Raw genomic sequence first — 22,433 nt, 5'->3', positions numbered from 1 at the left:
CAGGATCTCACGCTATAGCCCAAGCCTCTGCCTCCCTAGAGCTAGAATTACAGGTGTGTACTGCCACGCCCAGCTTTGTGTACATCTTCTTGGTATTCCACTCTTGCACTTGGGAGAGGGGTGTTTATGAGCTGAACGTGTGTTATGGGGTTGGGTTAGGGTTTGACACTGCTACCTGCTCTGGAACTTCGGAACCCTAATCTGTGCTGCACGGGACTCCTGGCAATCAGGTCAGTGAGTTGACAGGGAGAAACGCTGGAAAGACTGTTAATCGGTCCACTGGAAAGACTGTTAATCGGTCCACACGCATCACTGACTGGCCTGAGAGCGAGGCCGCAGCGGGGAACACTCCTCACCAAATAGCTCCGCCTCCTAGGTGTCTGGGTAGCGCACGTGAGCTTTAGCCCGGCCCACGCGCCGACGCCGGCCCCGGCTGTTAATTGGCTCGAGCCGGCGCCGGACTCGGCTGCTGATTGGCTCTGCGTGGCGGGGCGTGTACACTCATGGCCATTGTGGAGCTCCCGGCTGTTTACGTCATCCCGAGTTCCGCCCGCTGCTCATTGGTCCAGATCTGGTCGGCTCACCCCGCCCCTCGGCTGGCCAGGGCACTGCGGAGGCGGGTCGGATTAGCCCGCCTTCCCCCTCCGCGGATTGGCCCGCGGCAGGACCCGTCGGTCGCGGTTGTGTCTGGGAAGGAGAGAAAATGGCGGCCGAGCCGAGCAAGACCGAAATCCAGACTCTCTTTAAGAGGCTACGCGCAATTCCAACCAACAAGGTGGTCAAGGGGGTGGGGCGTGGGGCCTAGCGCGCCTGGGGCGGGGGGCAGCCTCCTGCTCCCCTGGGGGCCGAGGGAGGGAGAAAGCAGGGCTGAGGCAGGCGGTTTTCCGGGGAGGTCTCAGCGCCGGGCCTGGATTCGGGGCGTCTGACCGCTTATCGCCTCCTCCGGTTCAGGCCTGTTTTGACTGCGGCGCCAAGAGTCCGAGTTGGGCCAGCATCACGTACGGTGTTTTCTTGTGCATTGACTGCTCCGGGGTGCATCGCTCTCTGGGCGTCCATCTCAGCTTTATCAGGTGGGTTCTCCGCGCACGGCTGTGTTTCTGCCGGGCCTGTGTGGTGGAGAGCAGCTGCTTGGCCTGGGCCGCGCCGAATTTGGTGTTTGGAAACCTCCAGGCCCGGGGTTTGGTAGGCTCCTGCGGGAAGGACCCGCCTGTGTGGGGGCCCTTTGCCATCTCTACCAGTGGGGGGAAGAACCTGTATTCTTTCTCCATGACCAAACTTGAAACTGAGTTCGGGGGAAAAGTTAGCTGCATTGACTGCTACAGAGGCAGGGCCGAATTGGTTTCCAGTAGGGATGTGACCATCGTCAAGGGGAAAGCCAAATCTGATCTCGCCTACCTAAGAATGTGACCTGCTTTAACATCTGGGGAAATAATTAGTACCCTTCGGAATAGGTGAGTGGAAAACAGAACTTTCAAGTGCAGGCCAGAGTGGAGGAAATGGGGCAGTGACTGATTAATGTTTCCTGGACACCTACAGCAGCCCCAGGCTAAATGACAGGTGTGGACCTGCCAGGGAAGCACATGCTGACTTCTGGTATCGGCTGTTAGGTGACACATAGCCCTTGTTCACAGGTCCACAGAGTTGGATTCAAACTGGAGCTGGTTGCAGCTGAGGTGTATGCAGGTCGGCGGCAATGCTAATGCGGTAGGACTCCTCTTACCTACCCTTGCCCCGTTTTTTTTGTGCAGGTCCCTGGATACTCACTTGGCTGTAATTTTTTGGGGGATTCTCTCAGTTTCTCTGTTTAGAAGATTCCCTGGTCTATAACACCACTACTGTATACACTATTTTCTAAACCTAGAAACTAGTCACAGCTTTTCTCAAAAGAACTCCAAAGTAAGCTGAGCAGATATTCTTGGGGAAAAGGCCAAGGGACCTGGGGCTTCCACAGTCTTTCCTGATACTTGGAAGGATGATAGGTACAGTGAGTGTGGCATGATGACCCCGGGTAGGGTTGAAGGAGGGTTGGGTTTCATTCCTCTTTATCTCAGGGATAGGAGGTGGCATGGTGTTTTTGTTTTTGGTTTTTTTTTGCAGGAATTTTGGTGGGATTTCACTTCTCTGAAAGACTGCTGGTGTCAATAATGTGTCGCTCTGTATAAATAATGCTATTGAGGGTTTTCTCATGCACAGTACATTTTTTGCAAAGCACACTCTTTCCTTTGCTCTCCAGACAGCTTTTTTTCGCCAACATGGATGCACAGCCAATGATGCCAATACCAAATATAATAGTCGAGCTGCACAGATGTATCGGGAGAAGATCCGGCAGCTGGGGAGTGCAGCCATGGCTAGGCATGGTACCGATGTAAGTGCCTGTTCTGGACTTGGCCAGTGACATACGGATATGGATGCGAGGGGCAGTATCCGAAGTCCTGTGTTTCATGGTGTCTTCTTCCTTCCAGCTTTGGATAGATAATCTGAGCAGTGTTCCTAATCACTCTCCAGAGAAGAAGGACTCTGATTTCTTCACAGAACACACACAGGTGAGTGCCCAGAGAGGATATTTCACCCAGTAGCCCTAGCCGCCTGTGATGGCATAGATTTCCCTTTGCCTAGGTGTAGTGTCTCAGAACATCTTAGGCCCACTTAGTTGATAACTGCTGCTTGTTTAGTCCCAGCTGTTTCTTCTCTGAGTAGGGGTGCTTCAGAAATAGACTCGGGAGAAAGGGAGAAGCAGCTTTTTAAAGGTTCAAGGAGCCCCATGGGCCCCCCATTTCTTAGATTTCCCAGAAGGCCACTGTAGTTAGGGACAATAAGAAGATTCCTTCCCTGTGATCTACCTCTGTGAGTACCTCTTGGTACTCAGTGTCAAATTAGGGATTCTCAGTTTACATCTCTCTTTTACTTGGCATTTCTTTGATGTGGCCAAGGCATTTAATATGTCAAAACCTCACTAGCTTCTTCATTGGGCTCATTGTGATTAAATGTGTTTGTTCATGAGCAGCCCTGGCTTGGCACATGGTGAGTACCTAGGAGTTTGTTAGCAGATTTTTCAAATAGGGAAATGGGTTCAGGCTGGAAATAAACACCTAGGGTGTGGTAGTGGTGGGCTGGTTTGCTATATGTTTGTTTGCTGGTAAGTAGCAACTGTAGTTTTACTTGCTAATTTCTAGTCTTTCTGTATGGCTAGGAGTGGGGTTTCTTGTTTACAAGGTACTTGCAGGTGCTTGGTGCTTCTTGCTAGCAGGAATGGCTCACTGAGGCTTCTGGCCTCCTTTGCAGCCTCCTTCCTGGGATGCACCAGACACTGAGCCTTCAGGGATGCAGCAGCCAGCCCCATTGGCAGAGAGCAGTGGCCTGGCACGTGAGTTCAGCCCACATTCCAACTAAGTGTCCTAGCCTTGGAGAAGGATTCAGGGCTAGGAAGGGGATGCTTGGCCTAGGGGATAGGAAGTATGTGCATGTGTTTGGTTGTGTGTGGGGGTGTCTTCTGTAACCTTGAGTGGATTCGTTTTGGTTCTTGGAGGAAGTGTGGTGGGGATGTGTCTTTGGGTAGTAATCTGAAGAAACCCAGTGACTCTTGTCCTATTATTTCCTTTAAAGAGAGGTTGTAGGATGGGGGAGCCTTATACTTAACTCCTGTCATTTCATCCACAGAGCCTGAGCTTGGCCCCAACACCGACCTGCTTGGCACCTCCCCTAAAGCGTCTCTGGGTCAGTATGTTAGCTAGTGGATGTGGGGTGGTTGGGAGAGGGTGGGCCCCACGTACTCATTCTAGATATCTCCTGCCTGGTCATGTGGATTGAGGTCCCAGGAGACAGCATCTGACCTCTCTGGGGTTGTGACTATGATTGATTTCAGAGCCAGGCCCTTGAGCTGACAAACCTGGATGTGGGATGGGATAGCAAAAGTGACGGGACGATAGCATGGGACCAGGCATCCGTCCTTGTTGTCAGGCAGGGCTGGCTTGTCTGTTCTATTTCATGAGGTGCGGGGACGGCTCTGAGTTGTTGATGGCTAAAGGAGACATTGTCCTTTCAAAGCTAGTCCCGGGCCTGTCCATTAGCGCTCTCATACTTTCTTTAGTGGCCTTCAGATCTGGTTAAGGTAAACAGTCCTTTTGCTGATCTTGGGTTGTTCTGTTGACTTTTGGGGGTTGGGGCAGGAAGCCAGCAGAGTATCCACAGTGATCCCATGAGAAGACTAGCAGAGCTTGTTTTGAAGCAGGCTCTGAGCTTAGGTGCTGTATAAAGGTTCTGGGGTGAGCCTCATGTTAGCTACAAGTCTGTTTTTCCTCCAGGGTCCATGTATCTGTCAGCTAAAGGGGCCCCTCCTGCCAGAGGTAACCAGCAGCTTCTTGGGGAGCCAGCTCCCTGCCCAAACGCTGAGGCTAGTGTTTAGCACCTGCCCACCTAACAGTTTTCACTTTGGTTCTGGGACTTTGTCTCATGTTTAGGCTCCTGTTGCAACCTGCTGGGAGTTAGTAGGCTCCCCTAACCCTGTTTGCCTTTGACCTGGATACCCTTGGTTAGAACTCATGGCGGCAGCTTTGCCTTCCTCTGCCTGAAGCTGCTGCTCTTATGTACTCTTGCTGTGAAGTTGCATGGTGTGGACTGAGGGCTGTCTCTGACCTTCCTTGGTCCTCATGCCCACCCTCTTTCTCCCACAGAACTGAAAAGCTCCATCATTGGCAAGAAGAAGCCAGCCGCTGCTAAGAAAGGGGTAAGTGGGCAGAGGCAGTGTGGTAAGGTTGTCAGGAGCTGACTAGACCTGGGTTTACCTGTGGACCTAACTGCATGCTGACTATGTGACTGGCAGTGATACTTGTCTGACCTTGTCTGTGAAGGGGATTTAAAGATGTACAGTCAATGAGACCGAATCCGTGTAAGGCTTAAAGTGTCTGGCTCACAGCAGGCTCTAGTTAGCCTCATTCTCTGCAGCCTTTGTGGGGTTTGTGAAGCATGTCACCCCCAGCTCCAGCTCCAGTAGATCAGGTCCTCTTGGCTATTAGGCCTCTCTTGCTCAGTAGGCTTCTGCTTCTGACCCTCAACATTAAGAAGGATCCTGCCTTGTGTGGGAGGGAATAGAGGAAACTGGTTGGCAAGGTCCTACCTCATGTGGTTCTCTCTCCAGCTGGGTGCCAAGAAAGGCCTAGGGGCCCAGAAGGTGAGCAACCAGAGCTTCAGTGAGATTGAGCGGCAGGCCCAGGTGGCCGAGAAGCTCCGAGAGCAGCAAGCAGCCGATGCCAAGAAGCAGGCGGAGGAGTCTATGTGCGTGTTGGCTGGTTCGAGCGGGGGTTGGTAGTAACGTGGATGCCACCCTCTGACTGTTAATTCCCTCCAGGGTTGCATCCATGCGTCTGGCCTATCAGGAACTTCAGATTGATCGCAAGAAGGAAGAGAAAAAGCTACAGAATCTTGAAGGGAAGAAACGTGAGCAGGCAGAGAGACTAGGCATGGGCTTGGTATCCCGAAGGTGAGACAGCCCTGGTGTGCAGGGAACTGCCCTTGTTTTTCTAGGAACCAGCAGTTCATAGTCTTCTCAGCACTTCAGAATCGCATGTGTAGTCTTCCTATGGGGCCTGGCTTGACATCCAATAGCTATGTGGTCTAGAAGTACTGGCTGCATGAGCAAACAGGATCACATTATTCCTTATTCCTGTACATTCTAGAGATTGGTTTGATGTTTATCACTATGTGAAGGGGACAACTTGTGCAACTCTTTATTTATTTACTTATTTTTGCTAAACCTGGGGCTTGAACTTGCCTGGGCGCTGTCCCTGAGCTTTATTGGGCAAGGCTATTGCTCTACCACTTGAGCCACAGCATCACTTCCATAGCCATTGCACTGTACTTCTCTGAAAGAACATAGACTGGCTGGGTATTATAACTTTCAGAACACATGCTGCTTCTGTCGCTAGTATATTTATAACAATCAGCAAAACAATAGAGGATTGAGGACTCCTCCTTTTCCCTCTTAAACTTGTAGAGGAATGACTGGATTAAAGAACTTTTTTTTTTTTTTTTTTTTTTTGGCATGGTCTTCTGTGTAGCCAAGTCTGGCCCCCAATTTGTTATTCTTTACCTCAGCCTCGTCAGTGCTAGCATTACAAGTATATACCTCCATACCTGGTTGTTTTTGTTTTTGTTTTTTTTTTCAGTGCAAAAGAGCTCATTTAAATTCAGTTTACCTATTTAAAGTCCAGTCTTAAAATCTTTTACCCTCTTTCCCTCCCTCCCTCCTCTGTCTTTCCTTCCATGTTTGTGGTGGTACTGGGGTTAAACTTAGAGCTTCAGACTTGCCAGGCAGCTTTTTTCTTTTTCTTTTTTTTTTTTTCCTTTGTGCCAGTCCTAGGGCTTGAACTCAGGGCCCAGGCACTCTCTGAACTTTTTTGCTCAAGTTTAGCACTCCACACTTGACTCACAGCTCCACTTTTGGCTTTTTTGCTGGTTAATTGGAGATTAGAGTCTCAGGGACTTTCCAGCCTGGGCTGGCTGTGATTCTCAAATCTCAGCTCCTGCGTAGCTAGGATTACAGGTGTGAGCCACCGGTGCCAGCAAGGTAGGCTTTCTTATGAATTTGTTTGAATCATATTAATCCTGGAAGTGCCGTTGGCCTGATAGAAGACCCAGGTGTCAAGAGTTGAACTGTCTGCCACACCTGCTTCCTGGGAACACCGGCAGGTCCAAGACACTGTCTGAGCTAAACGATGTGCTAGGAAATGTTCTCTTTTTTTCTACTTTCTTTTTTGTTCTTTTAGTACAGAACTAGGATAGTAGTATCCTTGCATTTTCATGTTCTGGGCATTTTTCTTGCGCTCCTTTGTGCTCTGTCTTAGGGAAGCATATGGTTTATGTGTAGCAAGGCTGGGAGTTGGTGTTAAGAATGCATGCACATCGGGACTGGGGATATGGCCTAGTGGCAAGAGAGCTTGCCTCCCATACATGAAGCCTTAGGTTCGATTCCCCAGCACCACATATACAGAAAACGGCCAGAAGGGGCGCTGTGGCTCAAGTGGCAGAGTGCTAGCCTTGAGCAAAAAGAAAGTCAGGGACAGTGCTCAGGCCCTGAGTCCAAGGCCCAGGACTGGCAAAAAAAAAAAAAAAGAATGCACACACAGATAGGAATAGAGAGAGTTGGGAAGAGAACACTCTTTCCAGTGTGCAGTGTTGTTCAAATGCTAACCACCAAATGACCACTGGCCAGGAAGCTCTACATGGAGAAGATGAAGCTGATGTTTTTGACATTTCCAGGATATGCTTCCCAGGTCATCACACACACACAGTGCCTCCTCTGTCTGGGCTTGTTCTCATGCTGTGCACAGGCAGGGAGCAAGCTCTGGGTGGTGTCCGGGGTAGCAGATGGCTGCTCTTGTGCAGTGACTCATCTCCAGCCTCATGTCAGCTCTATTCTCCTACACAGCTCTGTCTCCCACTCGGTGCTGTCTGAGATGCAGGTGATTGAGCAGGAGACCCCAGTGAGTGCAAAGTCCTCCCGCTCTCAGCTAGACTTGTTTGATGATGTTGGAACTTTCGCCTCTGGACCCCCAAAGTAAGGCTATTGCTGGGGTGTAGACTTGGCTGCTTTGTTCTCCTCAGGCTTCTCTGAGCCATTCTGCTGTCTCCTTAGGTACAAGGACAACCCCTTTAACTTAGGGGAAAGTTTTGGATCCCGCTGGGATACAGATACAGCCTGGGGTATGGACCGAGTAGAGGAAAAGGAACCAGAAGTGACCATCTCGAGCATCCGGCCTGTTTCAGAAAGGTACAGTGGTCTAGTCCGCCCTGTCCTGTGGTGATGACAGTGTTTCGTGTCTGTACAATATGGTGATCACTAGCTAGGTGACCATTGAGGGGCCCTGAAATGTTAGGGTGGCCGAAGAATTGAATATAAGTAGCCATGGCGGGGGTGGGAGGGGCAAGTGGCCTGCAGGGATCCTACTTGGTTTGATGTGTAACTTATCAGAGAGCTGGCAGCCTCTTTGGCTTGGGATCTGTTTCTGTGGTGGGAGGGTCCTGATTTTCACCTTAGTCCTCACTTCCCTCAAAGGGCTTTATGCCTCTGGTCCTCATCTTACTGTTTAATTGCAGTGCTGGGGATCGAACCTAGAGCTTTGCACATGCTAGGCAAGTGCTCTGCCAAATGAGCTATATTCCCAGTCCTCCCCCCTTTTAAGCTTACTCAATCTTAATGTGGACAATGTTTTGTTGGTAAATCATTTTCAGACCACCCATTTGTAAAATGGTGAATAAGTAAACCCAGGGCTGTTGAAAGGATTAAATATAATGAAGCTTGCAAAAATCCTAGCCCAGAGGCCTGTGCTAGAATAGCAGTGGCCATGTGCCTTTTCATCCATATGTAGATGCTCCTGAGAGTGGAGGGAGTACTGTTAGTAATCATGGCAGAAGCACAGGTAGGTAACTAAGCCGTGTGGTCACCCCACTGCTAGGCAGAGTAAGTATCTAGGAGTAGGGTAGCAGCACGATGACATGGCCTTTTTGAGCTGGATGAAAGTAGTGCTTTGGGGCTGAAGCCCAGGGCCCTCTATGTTCTACAGCTCTGCATCATATAGGTAACTTGGGCTCTTTATGCCTACGCTTCAGTGGAGAGAAGAAAGGGTCTCTGAGAGTCAGAACCACAGACAAAATAGTACGTGTCAAGCCATGGGCAGAAAGCTGTTGGTCCTTTTCTTCTTTATTTTCTTTTGTTTTGTCTCTGCTTCCCCTGATGGAGATCTTCCACACCCGTCCCTCAGAACCGCAACCCGGAGAGAAGTGGAGAGTCGGAGCTCAGGTCTCGAGTCCAGTGAAGCACGCCAGAAATTCGCAGGAGCTAAAGCCATCTCATCTGACATGTTCTTTGGGCGAGAGGTAGATTCTGAGGTGAGGAGAGTTGTGTTTCTGGCAGCAGCATGGAGAAGTGAGCTTCTTCCCTGCCTGTGCTTTAGACGTTAGCTCCAATGCAATTTGTCCTGTAGGAGTCTTATGTCATTCGCCAGAGTGTCCTTAGGCCTTGCTCTTTCTTCAATACAGTATGAAGCCAGGTCTCGGCTACAGCAGCTCTCAGGAAGCAGCGCCATCAGCTCTTCAGACCTCTTCGGGGACATGGATGGAGCTCATGGAGGAGGTAGGGCCTTGCTGGGTGGTAGGCACTGAGCATGGCTTGTTAGCCAGCTGGAGAGCCCTGCTTCCTGCTGGGCTCTGGGTCAACTGTCTGCTTGATTTCACAGGAAGCGTGTCTCTGGGGAATGTGCTCCCTACAGCTGACATCGCCCAGTTTAAGCAGGGTGTCAAGTCTGTGGCTGGCAAGATGGCTGTGCTGGCCAATGGTGTGATGAATTCTTTGCAGGTAAGACTGGGTTGCTGGCCCTGCAAAAGAGGCCTAAAGAGTAGTACTTGAAGATTTGCCTTCTGCTGTGTTCATACAATGCTTGTGGGTAGCCACTGAGAGCATTTGCTTTCCTTTGAGAGAGCTCCTTTCAGCCCTGAACTGGGATGGGCCTCTCCCTGAGGTCAACCACGCTGCACTGACTTTCTTCTCCCTCCTAGCTTGTGTGAGTGCTGTGCCACCCCCTGCCCCAGCGCTCCCCACGTGCCCTGTGGGGCACCCAGCCCTCTGCAGCAAGGGTCCACTGGGAAGATGCTGCAGGTTAGGCACTGGAGGCCTTGCACTTGTTAGGCAGGCACCTCACCATTTGAGCTGAATACTTCTAGACCCTTTTGACATTCATTAGTTCCCTTGAAGGCAGACTCTGGCTTTATACCCAGGCTGGCCAAAGCAGCAGTCTTCAGCTTGTGCTTCTCCATGCCCTTCATGTGCCCAGCCTTTGTTCTTCCCCTTAGCTGGGGTGACAGACCCTCACTCACCTCCATGCCCACCTGTAGGTTGAGATGGAACACGTTTTGCCCGGCTGGCGTCAAGCCATAATCCCTGGCCCTCCACTTGCCAGGCAGCTAGGATGATAAGCTAGAGCCTATCTGGCCTGACTTTGCTTTTTTCTTCTTACTTCAGGATCGCTATGGCTCCTACTGAGCCCAGGCTCCGTGGCTCAGGCCTGTGGTGGTGACAGCAGCAAGAAGTCCATGACTCCAGGCCAGGGCTGCTTGCCTTGTGGAAGCTGCGATGTGTCACTTTGTGTGTGTGCTGTGTGAGTGGGGTGGCTTCGGAGGATCTTGGGCAAGGGAAGCGGTCAGCATCAGCCCTGTCCTGTGCCTATGGGTTGAGCCCCTGTTTTCATCCCCTCCCCCGTCCCCATGCTAGCTTCCTTCCCATCCTGCCTCACAGCTGCTGCTCACTTGGCCTGCTGCACAGGGAGGGGGACTTTTCGGGTGGCTGATTGCTGGTGTGGTCCTTCCCCTAACAGGGAAGGTGCAATGCTTTTGCAGGCTGTAGGATCCCTCTAGGTGGTCTGGAGGCTGGGCCTCTGTCCTCCGGAGACGGGGAGGCCTAGCCAAGGGTTCTGTCAAGGTGCCACCTCCAGGGAGAGGCTCTGAGCCGTTGCCACCAGAAGCCTCTTGTGGGTGCCAGGAAGGGACATGGGAAGAGACCTTTGGGCCTTAATAAGGGCTAGAAACTTACCCGGCACCTCTTTCATTTGGGATCAGCCTGAAGGCCTGAGTGATCTGTCTCTGGCATCCTGTGGCCTCACAACACTTCCCTGCCATAATGGTGGGCCATGGATCTTTTGTCCATGCCCCAGACTTCCCCTCTTTCCCTGGTTGGTGCCATGGTGGGTGGGTGTCATCTGCCGTGTCCTGACTAGGTGTTGTGAATCTGTTAGTGGCATGGGAAGCTGAGGGCATGAGAGAGCAGCAGGTTCCTGGGGCTCAGCTTTCTTCCTCTGCATCATCCTGGGCTGAGAGCAGCCTGAATGGCACCCTATCCATGAGAGCTTCAAGGCCCGCAGCAGGCCTCACCCTCTGGCAGCTGGGCCATGCACTGTGTCCTCCTTGGTGCCGTCTTCCCCTGCCGTGCCTGCGCAGTCTGGGCCCCTCCTCGAGGGCTGCAGGTTGGACTTGCAGGCAACACAAACCACTCTTCCCCAGCCTTCCCCCAGAGGGACATGACTTTCTTTCAGGACTGTTTGTATTGAAACAAAGTGGTGTCAAAATAAAGCCCCCACGGGGCCCTGTGGGTCAGTGTCCTCTCCATCCTGCCTCCCTGCCCAGTATGACCCCTCGCTCACTCTTGGGGCTCCCACCGATACAGGTTGGGCGCTGGTGCCGAAGCTGAGGGCACTCTCTCCAAGGCCTCCAGCTTGTCTCTTCTCTGAAAGTCAGAGGGCCCTGGCTCCTCGCCCCTGTGCTGCCGTGCAGTCCGGTGCAGCCTCGACCTCACAACCCTGTTGCACGCGGAGGAAAGAGCTGGTGTTAGTGGGCCCGTCAGTTCACCTGCGGAGCATTATGACTGAGAGCCGGCAAGCATCCTTGCAGGCCTGCGCCTCACCACAGGAGGCATGGCTGGGGACCGGTTCTTCCAAGTTGAAAAGAGTATTTTAAATATGCAGACCTAAATGAGAGCCCATTAACCCGAGAAGAGCAGAGAGGATTGGGTAGAGCCTTCTGGCTTGGCCATCCCTCCCCCCACAGGAGCCTCTGCAACATCTTCTTTCCCCCCAGATCCACAAGAAGTTGAGGGTTAGAAAGGAAAGAGGAAGCCATGGGCTCAAGCCAGGGATTTCCAGCACAGATCTGGGGCTCCGCCTTTGGAATCATGGGAAATACAGATATGGACTCTGTCCCAAGCTGGTAGAATGGGACTTGGCGCTCGGAAATCTGTAATGGGCACATTTCGGCTAATGCACACCAGGACAAGAGAAACTGCAGCTGATGCTAGAGCCTGGGCTGGGCACAGAGGAGCTTAGGAAAATGTGTGCCTAATAGTGGTGACTGGCTTTGGGGCAGGCAGCCTGCTTTGCCCAGGCTCCTGGGTGCGTTTCCATTTCTATGAAGATTCTCTTCGCCTTCAAGGAAGTTGAAGATCACGTGATCTGCCTTACCTTCATCTGGTCTTTGGAAGCCTGTAGGCCTCAGCCTACCCACTCCTCCACAGGTGGCTCCAACCACCATCTTTCCAGATTTCAGTTTATTTCACAGCTGCACCCACACTACCCTAGCCCTTGACTGTTTCATGAAACCCTGGCTAGAAGGCCATGCAGTGCCAGTGCGGTGTGATCAGGGCCTTGAGAATCTATGGGAATCTGGCCTTGGGCCTTCTAGGCTGTTTCTTGAAGGTCACTGCAGTTGTGCATACCTCTCAACAGTGGCTTTCACTTGAGAGGCAGGCCTCTGGGCTGAAATGGTCCACCAAGCCCCTTGTCCCATCATTCCAGAAAAGCCCCAGACCCCAACCCCCCTTCTCCCTTCCCTCAGCCTAGTGCCTTTAGACTCACCACTTAGCAGACACAAGGGACTTTATTCATTTCACAGATTTGCTATTAGACACAGGAGACTTGAAGCAGACTTTTGCAAGTGAACTTTCTGCCCACCCTTCTTTCTACTATCATGACCAGTGACCGATTTTTCCAGCAGAAGGCCACAGTTGGTATGTCTTCCCAGTATTGCTCTCCGGTGTCATCTTTGATGGGGCCAGTTCAGGGGACTAGCAGAGATGGGCTGAGACGAGGTCAGGGGGACTGCCAACAAACGGCTTAGGGCAAATCCCTTTCCCAGTGATGACAGATGACCTCAGGATAGTCTGTCAGCTTAGGTCCAAAGGCTGACAGTGCCAGAGAGAACAGGCTAAAAAAGCTAGGTCACTGCTTGGCTTGGCTGATGATTGAACTGGCAGGTCTCTGTGGTTGTTCTGCTTTTCTGCCAGCAGAGGGCAGCACTGCAAGGCTCTAGGTGAGGTTAGGTGGGGTACCATGGATTGGATGGGAGAGCAGGGGACCAGGCATAGGCAAGGCCCTTCAGACTCCTCAAGTCTCAGACTCATCTGTCTCTTCAGTGGAGCCATCACTCTCTGCATCCACTTTTCGAGGGTGGTGGAGAGGCCTCCAAGGGGAGCCAACCCGGGAAGGGGTCCGGGAAGGCAGGTAGCTGGCCTCTGGAGTGGCAGTGATGGGGTTGACCAGGCCTGGGACCTGCACCAGCCTGAAGAAGGGAAGAACCTGGAGGGCAGTGTGGTGCTTCCTGTCCAGAGACCAGAACCTTCACACTCCCTCTTGTACTTAAAATCCATTACCCATGGCCTCGGGATACCTTGCACCTCTGTTGGCCCCCCAGCCCCTCCTTGACTAATGCAGGATATTACAGACAAGTGCCATGTGACCCAAGTGGGGCATAGCCATGTCTGACTGAGGTTACACTCCCACAAGGGGGCGACATTTCCCCAACGTGACACTTACAGCCGTTCCAGCTCCTCGTCCATGGCTGGGTCATGCATCAGGTCCCCCTTGTCAGGTAAAGCTCCTAGGAGAGAATAGGGAAGGTTGTGTGTGTAAGGGGCATCTAACAACCTGAGGGTTCTTCAACCAGGTGGTAGGTCCTTCATGCTCCTTATTCTACTGTCCCTGAGAGGGCTGATTTTAAATGTTGTGAACACTGCTAGCAGCCAAAAACCCACCCAGGGGCAAGAAACAGGTAACTAGGAGACATCCCCAGGGAGTGTCAACCCATTCCAAGATGAGCAATGAGATAGGTTTTCTTCTTGAGGTCCCATGTACTTACTAGATGCAAGAGATTAGGCCCAGGCTAATGCAAAAGTCAGAAAGTGATCCAATTTTGTGTCCCCAAGATAGGGAAGCATTTGGATACAGGAAGTTCATAAAAGCCAAGAGCCAAAATCAACCTCTGGCCTTGAAGGAACTGCCCCAGCCTGAGGTCTTACTACAATCTCATCCCACCCCCAATGAAGAGTTTACTACTGGGAAAGGGAAGGGGGAGTATGGTGGGAAGGGGCAGCTGAAATTCACATAGGAAGAGTCTCACCAGCAAATGATTGAGAGGAAAGAGCTTATGATGCTGGTCTCCAGAAAGCTTCAATGTGATCTTTGCATATCTGACACTAGTTTTTCTTTTTTTGGTCTGCCAGAACTGGGTCTTAACATGGCCTCCTGTGCCTGCTCAGCTTTTTCACTCACAGCTGGCAATCGACCATGCCTCCAGTCCCACTAATTCGCCTTCTGACCTTTTCAGATGTTTCCTGGCCTCTTATTCTCTAGGTTAGTGATTTTCAAATTCACTGTCCATGGAGCTTCTCATTTTGGGGGGGTTCCCTGGGGACAAAGCAAATGGCTACCCACTCCTCCACAGTTGGCTCCAAACAGGGTCTTTCCAGATTTCTATTGCACATTAAGCTGCTGCTCTTCGTTTTTGTACAGTACTGAGGACTGAACTAAGGGTGTTTTTTGCTTTTGTTTTTAGAGGCTCTTAGGACAAGAGAGGTTAGTGCAAGCTGTAATCTAGTTGCTAGCTTTTCCTTAACAGCTGTGTGTGTGTGTGTGTGTGTGTGTGTGTGTGTGTGTGTGTGTGTAAAGGTGAATACTCAGCCTCATTCTTGATTTTTTTTTTCTTTTTTGCCAATCCTGGGGCTTGAACTCAGGACCTGGGCACTGTCCCTGGCTTCTTTTTGCTCAAGGCTAGCACTCTATCACTTGAGCCACATTACCACTTCCGGCTTTTTCTCTATATGTGGTGCTGAAGAATCGAACCTAAGGCTTCATGTATGCAAGGCAAGCACTCTTGCCACTAGGCCATATTCCCAGCCCTCTTTATTTTTTTATTTTATTTTATTTTTTGTTTTATGTGGTACCAAGGAATTGAACCCAGGGCCTCATGCATGCTAGGCAAAAACTCTACCACTAAGCCACATTCCCAGGCTCCCTCTTGATTTTTTTAGGTCCATTTTTAGTCTTAGAATAGCTGGTGATGACTAGCAACCTCATTTAGTTGAGGGTCCCCTAACTCAACATAACCAGGCTGTGAGGGGGCATGTAGGCCAAAATCCACACAGGGTTAGTGCCCTCGCGCCTCCCAGAGAATATGGGCAGGTGATATACTGAGTACCATTATAGACAAAGCACACAACTGGGTGCTCTTGGCCCACAGCAGGGTGCACTTGGTGTGTGAACTCCTTCCTTGACTCCATCCCTCAATGGGCAGGAGGAGGGGATGCTTCCTTTTTTGCCTCAGGAACCGGGTTCCAAGCCCAAGAGTAGGATGTCTGGAGACACAAATAAAACTTGCCAGCTGCTTTTCTCCTGAAAGACTTGGTGAGGGGGAGCAGTGGGGGGGGGGGGGAGGGCAGCCAGTGAGAATGAAATGACAGGCAGGAGAACTGGGCTAGTGCAACCTTCCTCCACTTTTTTTGTGTGCCAGTTCTGGAGCTGGCATTCCATCACTTGAGCCACAGCTCCACTTGGCTTTCTGATGGTTCACTGGAGGTGGGTCTCATGAGTTTTCCTGTCCTGGCTGACTTCTGGGATCCTCAGATCTCAGCCTCCTGAGTAATGAGGATTATAGGTGTGAGCCACCAGCGCCCATCCCTCCCTCCCTTCTCTTTTTAGGATGAATCAGATTTTTTTTTGTCTCCAGCTGGGAAAAACACACTTCCCAGACACACCTTGCCCTGTTTCTAAAAGGGCTAAGTGGGGTTCAGGTCTCTTTGATATATAATCTCCAGAGCCACTGGGTAAATAGCTGTGTCTGCCAGCGGCATGGGCCACTCCCCACAGCAGCAGCAGGGATTCTGTGGGGAGGGGCTGGGCTCGCCTTGGCGCATGTCAGGGCAGAGCCTTGGGCAGGAAGGCTGTCCCTCACAGCACTGGGAGATGCCTAACAGGGCGCAGTCTCGGGCTGTGCACATTCCAGCTTCCTAGGGCTCAGGCTGGCCCACAGAGGTCAGGTCAGAAATGAGAATGCCTCCTACCCCTTGAGGCCATGTCTGCCGAGAGGCCAGCAGCTAGCTGCACTGTGGGGAAGCTAACTCTGGCTTACCTAGGGCTTGATTGATTCCATGATGCTTTGAGAGGGCCACAAGGAATCCATAGAAAGTCAGCCTCTGAACACTGCTGAGGATCTCTTTGACAAGTGCTGGGGGTGGGCAGCTGGAAGGGAGAATGCAGATGTTAGATTCAAAGACGAGCAGGTCCACACTTTTTGGCTTAGGGAGACACCCAAGGCTGAGGCTGAAGGACTAGCCATGGGAACCCTCCAGTCCTGGGGAGCCCAGAAGATCCCCAGGAGCAATGGCCTGGCTGGAGCCAGGAGGGGCTGGTGTGTGTAGTTCCTGGTGTGTTTACAGGGGTGTGGGAAGAACAAGAGGAGGACTACTAGTGACAGCCCCTCTTGGCTGGCAGCTGTCCCTAGAGGGGCTTTGCACCACACTGGGCAGTTAGCCTTCACTTGGTTCTACCAGCCCCAGGGCTCCATGGGAAAGTTTAGGATAGTGAGTGCTCCTCAAGGCCAATCTGTTCCCTGGCAGCTAGTCATCTACAATTGCTCTTGCTCAAGTGAAAGTACTCCTTTTGAAGTGGCCATGTGGGCCACTTTTCAGTTACAACCTGCTTAGGGGCATTGGGTCGGTCATGGGGCTTGAACTCAGGGCCGTCCTGGATGCTCTCCCTGCGCATTTTTTTGCTCAAGGCTAGTGCGCTACCACTTTGGACCACAGTTCCCCTTCTGGTTCTTAGGTGGTTAGTTAGAGATAAGAGTCTCACAGCATTGGCTGCCCGGGCTGGTTTCGAACCACAATCTTCAGATCTTAGCCTCGTTAGTAGCTAGGATTACAGATGTGAGCCACCAGTGCCTGGCCAGCTCTAATTTATATACTGACCCTTCAGGTCTAGGAAGTCAAAACCAATCAGAACACTCTGCTGTAGACTTATCGCTGGGGCAGCAGCCTGTGGTCCCGGAGCCCACCTGTACTTGTGCCGGTCACACAGGCTCTCCAGGCGCTGGTAGAACAGCGATGCTTCCACTCCTTCCAGCGTGCTCGCCTCACCCAAGGCAGGTCGCTGGTGGTGCTGCCCGCTGGACGATGTTGGCACGATCACCGTGTTGGGGTTCTTGCCTGACAGCAGGTCCTGGTAGATGGCAGCCACACTATCCAGGAACTCTGGTAGCATGGGGATGGGAGGCATGATTCAGGGAAGATGTACTTCCTTCACCGGATCCTCTCGTCTGCTAGCTCAGCTCCACACCAGCTCCTATACTGGTTTGACTGGCACCCTCTTTAGAGATGTTATTGAGCTCAAATGTCCCATCCTGTGGACGGTTGTGTCCAGACTGAGTTCCCCATTGCATACATTCAGAGTACTACACTTTCTGTAGCACTAACTCAGTGACACATTTTTACAGTGACAAGTAACCCAGCATCCAGTACTGTACTGGTGCAGACTATGTTTAGTGTGTGTGTGCATGTGTGCACACACATGCCAGGCAATCCTGAGGCTTGAACTCAGGGCCCAGGTGTTGTCCCTGAGCTTTTCTGGCTCAAGGCTAGCACCCTACCACTTGAGCCAGAGGGAAGCCTTTAGCTTTCAGTGACGTTTCCAGCTTTTTGGTAGTTAATCAGTGGTAAGAGTCTTGTGGGCTTTACTGCCTAGATTGGCTTTGAATCACAACCCTCAGATCTCAGCCTCCTGAGGTAGCTAGGATTACAGGTGTGACCCACTGGCACCTGGCTAAACTATGTATTGAGATGGCGAACATGTCCATGTTCTCCTTGTAGGTCCCATCCTGGACCCGCCTCACTAACTCATAAAAGCATGCTGGAGTAGTAATCCTCACAACTTATTTTGTGCTACAGATGCGCCATTGCTAGTAACCCATGGCTCTGGTCCTTTCTCATCACCCCACCCTGGACTGCTGTAATAGGCGGCCTGGGGAGGCAGTGAGAGGAAATAGTGCTCCCTTATGTGGCTGTTACTGTCCTAGGCCCATGAGCCTCAAAGCAACAGGACATAGAAGCCTGGTGCTGCATGGAGCAAACAGCATGTGGCGCCGAGTGAGGCCAGTTGGAGGAAGGCCATCTCCAGGCTCCAAGGACAGCCTTTTATTTACTGGAAGAGCCCATTTTAAACAAGTTTGTTTATGGACACAGCAGTTTCAAAACCCCATATCCTAGTTGATGCGTGTATGTGAACTTGTATGCATTTATATTTACTCATCTACTTTTATCCCACCCCATTCCAGAGGGACTTAAGGGTGCAGCTGGCCTAAGTAGGGGAGCAGAGTGAAAGTCTGTAAGTAGGGGAGCAGGCCTGGTGGGTGCTTTTTACCTAATAAATAGGATTTTGCTATTATCCAGGCTGGCCTTGAACTCCTGGGCTCAAGTAATCCTCAAGCTTCAGTCTGAGTAGTTTGAACTACAGGTATGCACTACTGTGCCCAGCTTGGTGTGTGCTTATTAAAAGTTACAAGCATGATAGTATATATTCCACACATGTGGCCAAAGCTGAGGGAGAGGCAAAGAACACTGACTTTGGAGTTAGCCTTCTGTAGACGTCTGGGCTCTGCCACTGTAGTGCTGTCTGGCTTTGGCTACTTACCCTGTGAGCTTCTCCTTAAGGAGCTACTTCTCAGGACTGGTGGAAGGATTAAAGTCCCTGTGCCATGCTTGGGACAGAATGGGCTCTTAGCAAGGAGTGACGAAAGCTTTGGATTGGTTGTGCTGCTGGCGGAAAGCAGCAGCGCCCATCACTGGTTTTTGGTATCTTTAGGAGGCTGAGGACGGACTGCAGAGCAGATCTTGTGACTGACACTATAAGCTATATATCCTGTTCGTGGCCTGTGGTGAAATAGCACTAGAGAAGTGGGGAAGGGAGACATGTCTGCCAGACATAGATGGAAAGGACAACATGGTGGGAAGGGGGAGGCGTGGCCCTTCACAGGAGCCGCACAGGCTCTGGGTCCTCTCACCTGAATAGTAAAACTGGATCTGGAAGGCGAAAAGGAAATCTGAAAAAGACATCAAGCAGTCCATGGCATCATCCATGAGCACAATTCTGAGGGGAAAGAGAGAGAATATGGGAGACTGTGTTATGTATGTGCAGAGAGAGAGAGAGAGAGAATGCACATGTGAGCTGTTCCTGGGCCTGCGGTCTCCCCCAGGGCAGCAGGGCATTTGGCAGGGGGTCCCCAAAGCAAGATCCTCCCAGTCACCTCACTTCTACATCAGCTGTGGACTCTGCCACCAAGTGAACAGAGTGAGGTGCATGGAGGCTCCCAGCTCAGCCTCAGCGGCACCAGCTCATCGACAGAGCATGGCAGAGGGGGCTGGGGCCGGGGCAGCAAGGAGCGGATGCGATTGTCATGCCTCCAAGATCTCTTTTCATAAACTTAAGCAGTAAATCCTTTCATTCTGCAGTGAGGACCATTTAGATCCGAATAAATACAGCTGATCAGAAAAGACAAAGAGAACAGCCAAGAGGTTTGAAGGGGTCTTGGCAAGTGGTACTGAGATTTAATAAGCTACCAATTGGCCTGGACGTTGACAGGCACCTCCACCCCAGGGCACAGGTGGAGGCTGTGCCTCCTCTCCTTGCTGTCTACTTCCCCGGTACTTCCTGTCTCTGTTCCCTCCTGCTGGGCACCCTCCTCACAGAAGGAAAACCACTTGGCTGGTTAAGGGATCAGACCAAGGCCAGGGCTGTGTCCGAGGGGGTGGGGGACAGGAAGAGAAGGAAATTAGCAGTATTTGGGCTCCATCCATGTGACCGGCAGGGTGCCAAAGTTCTCTACTGGACTGCAAGTGGGCCTCAGCCTGGTTTTGACTGGGCCCCTTTGGCTTTTTCTTTCCTTTTCTCTTTAAGACAGTTTTATTTTGCTGTCTTTTGTTGTTTAAATGCTAGACTGGGACTTGAACTCAGTATCTGATGCTTTTGCTCACTGGCTGGCACTCTACCACCTGAGCCATGCCTCCAACCCCTATTTTGCTATCTCGTGTGTGTGTGTGTGTGTGTGTGTGTGTGTGTGTGTGTGTATTGAAGTCTTCACTCCTTATGTCAGAAGGGCCCCAAACTGGCAACTGGATCACCTCAGAGAGAGCCAGCATTGCTCACCCTTGGGGAAGAGACTTAATGGGAAACACAATTTGGTTTTGGTTTTTGGTGATCAAACCCAGGACACTGCACTTGCTAGGCAAGTGCTTTGCCACTGAGCTACATCCCAGCCCCAAGGGAAACACAATTTGAGTGGTGTGCCTACCCTTGAATTGTGCTACGCAGCTGGCCTTGATGAGAGAAAATGGTTCCTAGCTAGTCTTTAATTGTAATAATAATACAGGGATCACTTCTGAGGACTCCATCCATGATAGGCACTGTACAAAGTATTTAACTTCTTTAATTAAACCATAGCCCACAGCACGTTTAAGGTGAGTCATATTATTTTTTCATGTTAAGGTGAGGAGTCTGTCTCAGAGAAGTCAGATTTCCAGTCATACACAGAGCTGGGGAGTTTACACAACTCTGTAGACACTGCCTCAATCAAGTCATGATACACACACACACACACACACACACACACACACTTTCAGCAGTGCAAAGGGGTTTCAATTACAAAATTCAGGTTATGAGTGCAAATGTACCTTGACTTCTGTCACCCCTTCCATCAGTCTCCCCATTTTTCCCCATCCCATCACTACTCTCAAGTTATGCATGCTTTTTACAATTAAAACCTAGAGGGCTGGGAATGTGGCTTAGTGGTGAAGTGCTTGCCTTGCATGCATGAAGCCCTGGGTTTGATTCCTCAGTACCACATAAACAGAAAAGCCCAGAAGTGGTGCTGTGGCTCAAGTGGTAGTGTTCACCTTGAGCAAAAAGAAGCTCAGAGACAGTGCCCAGGCCCTGAATCCAAGCCCCCAGGACTGCCAAAAAAAAAAAAAAAAAATCAACCAAACAACCCAGTAGAGAAACACAACAAGCATTTGATTTCTTAAGACTCTGTGCCTACTTCATTTTCTTTACCCCTGTCTATAACTTTGGGACTTTGACTGTTTCTCCTGCGTATCTTGGGAGAAAGATAATTCTACCAGGGTGTAACATTAAAATTCCAGCTGGAAAATTTGGGCTAGAAGGTGGGAAGAAGCAATGCTGCTGAGGGCCACAGGAGGGCGCCATATCCCTCCATCAGTGCTCTGGAGACTGAGTGCAGCGCCATAGATCAACAGGGTTGGTTGCCTCTTGGTAGCCTGAACAGAACTCAGGCAGGCAAAAACAAGAAGGACATGTGGATGGAGAGGAAGAAGGGGGGGGACTGGGCTTAGCAAAGACAGCACAGTGTGAAGGTGCCCTCAGGGGCTGTTAGGAAAGGAGAGCCACTGGCCCCTCAGGAGGAGAGAAAGCAGAAACTGTCTTCCCTGCTCCACTACCAAGATGGCCAGTCAACTACCCCAATAGCCTAATGTCAAAGACTTTGGGCCACATGGGGCGGAGAGCAACCCCTCAGGTATACATGGAGGGAGCCCTTGAGGATGATGCGTGCTTCTCTCATTTATCATCAATCTGGAACCCAGTGCTCCTGTTGATATTCACCACTTGTCTCTATACTCATTTATTATTATTGTATGTAATTAAAACACCATAAAATGCACCCTGTAAAATGTGCTTTAGAATATTATAAAAGTTGTGCAACCATCACCCCAATTCCAGAAGTGCCTCCCTTTATAATTCTCACTCCTTAGCACGCTCTTGAGGCAGGCCTGCCCTACTTGCCAAGGAGTTGAAGCAGACTGTCACAGGTGGCAGACACCATACCTGGCCCTGCATCTCTGCATGTGAGAGACAAGGGCGCCCTCCCCAACTCAGTCTGGTCCTTTCGGCCTCAGAACCAGCCCCAGCTCTCTGTCAGAGCCTGGTCTTGATTTGAGCTCTAGCCCCCTAGATTTTGTTACTGTTGCTTTAAGTTTTATGGTTTTACTTAAGCACAAATAAAATACTCACTTTCTTCATTGTGAAGCTTGGCATTGGGACTGGTGACTCCGATGGTTGCTAGCTAGTCTCTAGGGCTGTCATTCATGGAGGAAACCCTGAACAATCTCAACACATTGGCAGGGCTTTTAGCTCCTTGACTTTGTGGACCTGGAACTGGTTGTGTCTCCCTATGTGGCTTGGGCTGGCCTTGAACTTGCAGTCCTCCTGCCTCAGCCTCCTGAGTTCTGGGATGACAAGTGTGTACATTCCAAGCTGAGCTTAGTCTTCTTAATGTTCTTATTACCAACGTTTGGGTATTATGACCTGGCCCTTGAATATTTTGTATACTCTGGGTTTCCCCAAGTTACACTTTAATTTTTGACATAGTGGGCCTATTTGGGCCAGTTAAACTTCTTAGTTCTTCTTTGGGGGTTCATGGGAAGTTTGGGGAAGCCATGATGCTGAGCAGGACAGAGCCAACACTCTGCCAAGAACGGCACAGCTTCTCTCTGCAGTTGGTGTGCTGGGGCAGGGAGGAGACCCAGAGAGGCAGGGCGGCCTGGCATACCTTGCTTCTGG

At 51.0% G+C, this 22,433-nt stretch overlaps 2 protein-coding genes across 4 annotated transcripts in view; one reads left to right on the top strand and one right to left on the bottom strand.

The window, feature by feature from the left end:
* Positions 1–629: 629 nt before the first annotated feature.
* Arfgap2 (ADP ribosylation factor GTPase activating protein 2) lies at positions 630–11,139 on the top strand. Of its 2 annotated transcripts, XM_048361168.1 has the most exons (17): positions 630–775; positions 952–1,070; positions 1,632–1,704; positions 2,234–2,365; positions 2,463–2,543; positions 3,283–3,364; positions 3,658–3,714; positions 4,302–4,343; positions 4,671–4,723; positions 5,135–5,271; positions 5,345–5,476; positions 7,424–7,552; positions 7,631–7,765; positions 8,757–8,883; positions 9,034–9,127; positions 9,231–9,349; positions 10,013–11,139. In XM_048361168.1, exons 1-17 carry the CDS (start codon positions 704–706, stop codon positions 10,031–10,033), a joined length of 1,605 nt encoding a protein of 534 aa, XP_048217125.1. In that variant the 5' UTR covers positions 630–703; the 3' UTR covers positions 10,034–11,139. The 2 variants fall into 2 exon arrangements, with proteins under 2 accessions (XP_048217125.1, XP_048217126.1); XM_048361169.1 differs by lacking the exon at positions 4,302–4,343.
* A 36-nt stretch (positions 11,140–11,175) lies between these two features.
* The window catches only part of Cstpp1 (centriolar satellite-associated tubulin polyglutamylase complex regulator 1), a 157,717-nt gene continuing 146,459 nt past the window's right edge, over positions 11,176–22,433 (bottom strand). The window contains exons 5-9 of one of the 2 annotated variants that reach the window (XM_048361175.1): positions 18,865–18,953; positions 16,864–17,059; positions 15,940–16,049; positions 13,350–13,413; positions 11,176–11,342 (exon numbers count right to left, since the gene is read on the bottom strand). In XM_048361175.1, coding sequence (XP_048217132.1) covers positions 11,183–11,342; positions 13,350–13,413; positions 15,940–16,049; positions 16,864–17,059; positions 18,865–18,953 — 619 coding nt within the window. In that variant the 3' untranslated portion in view covers positions 11,176–11,182. Of the gene's footprint in view, positions 11,343–12,395; positions 13,096–13,349; positions 13,414–15,939; positions 16,050–16,863; positions 17,060–18,864; positions 18,954–22,433 lie in introns of those variants that run through there. The other variant, XM_048361173.1, reaches the window with a different exon arrangement.

This window comes from Perognathus longimembris, chromosome 13 (genome assembly GCF_023159225.1).
Source record: "Perognathus longimembris pacificus isolate PPM17 chromosome 13, ASM2315922v1, whole genome shotgun sequence".
Taxonomy (NCBI): domain Eukaryota; kingdom Metazoa; phylum Chordata; class Mammalia; order Rodentia; family Heteromyidae; genus Perognathus; species Perognathus longimembris.
Note: the sequence above shows the minus strand (reverse complement) of the source record. Positions and strands in the feature narration are given on the sequence as shown.

Excerpts from the sequence above, each read along its gene's own strand:
- Arfgap2 (XM_048361168.1), top strand. The coding sequence starts at position 704 with ATGGCGGCCGAGCCGAGCAAGACCGAAATCCAGACTCTCTTTAAGAGG. Across the intron at positions 2,544-3,282 it reads TCTTCACAGAACACACACAG|CCTCCTTCCTGGGATGCACC; the intron begins GTGAGTGCCCAG and ends CCTCCTTTGCAG. Across the intron at positions 3,365-3,657 it reads AGAGAGCAGTGGCCTGGCAC|AGCCTGAGCTTGGCCCCAAC; the intron begins GTGAGTTCAGCC and ends TTTCATCCACAG.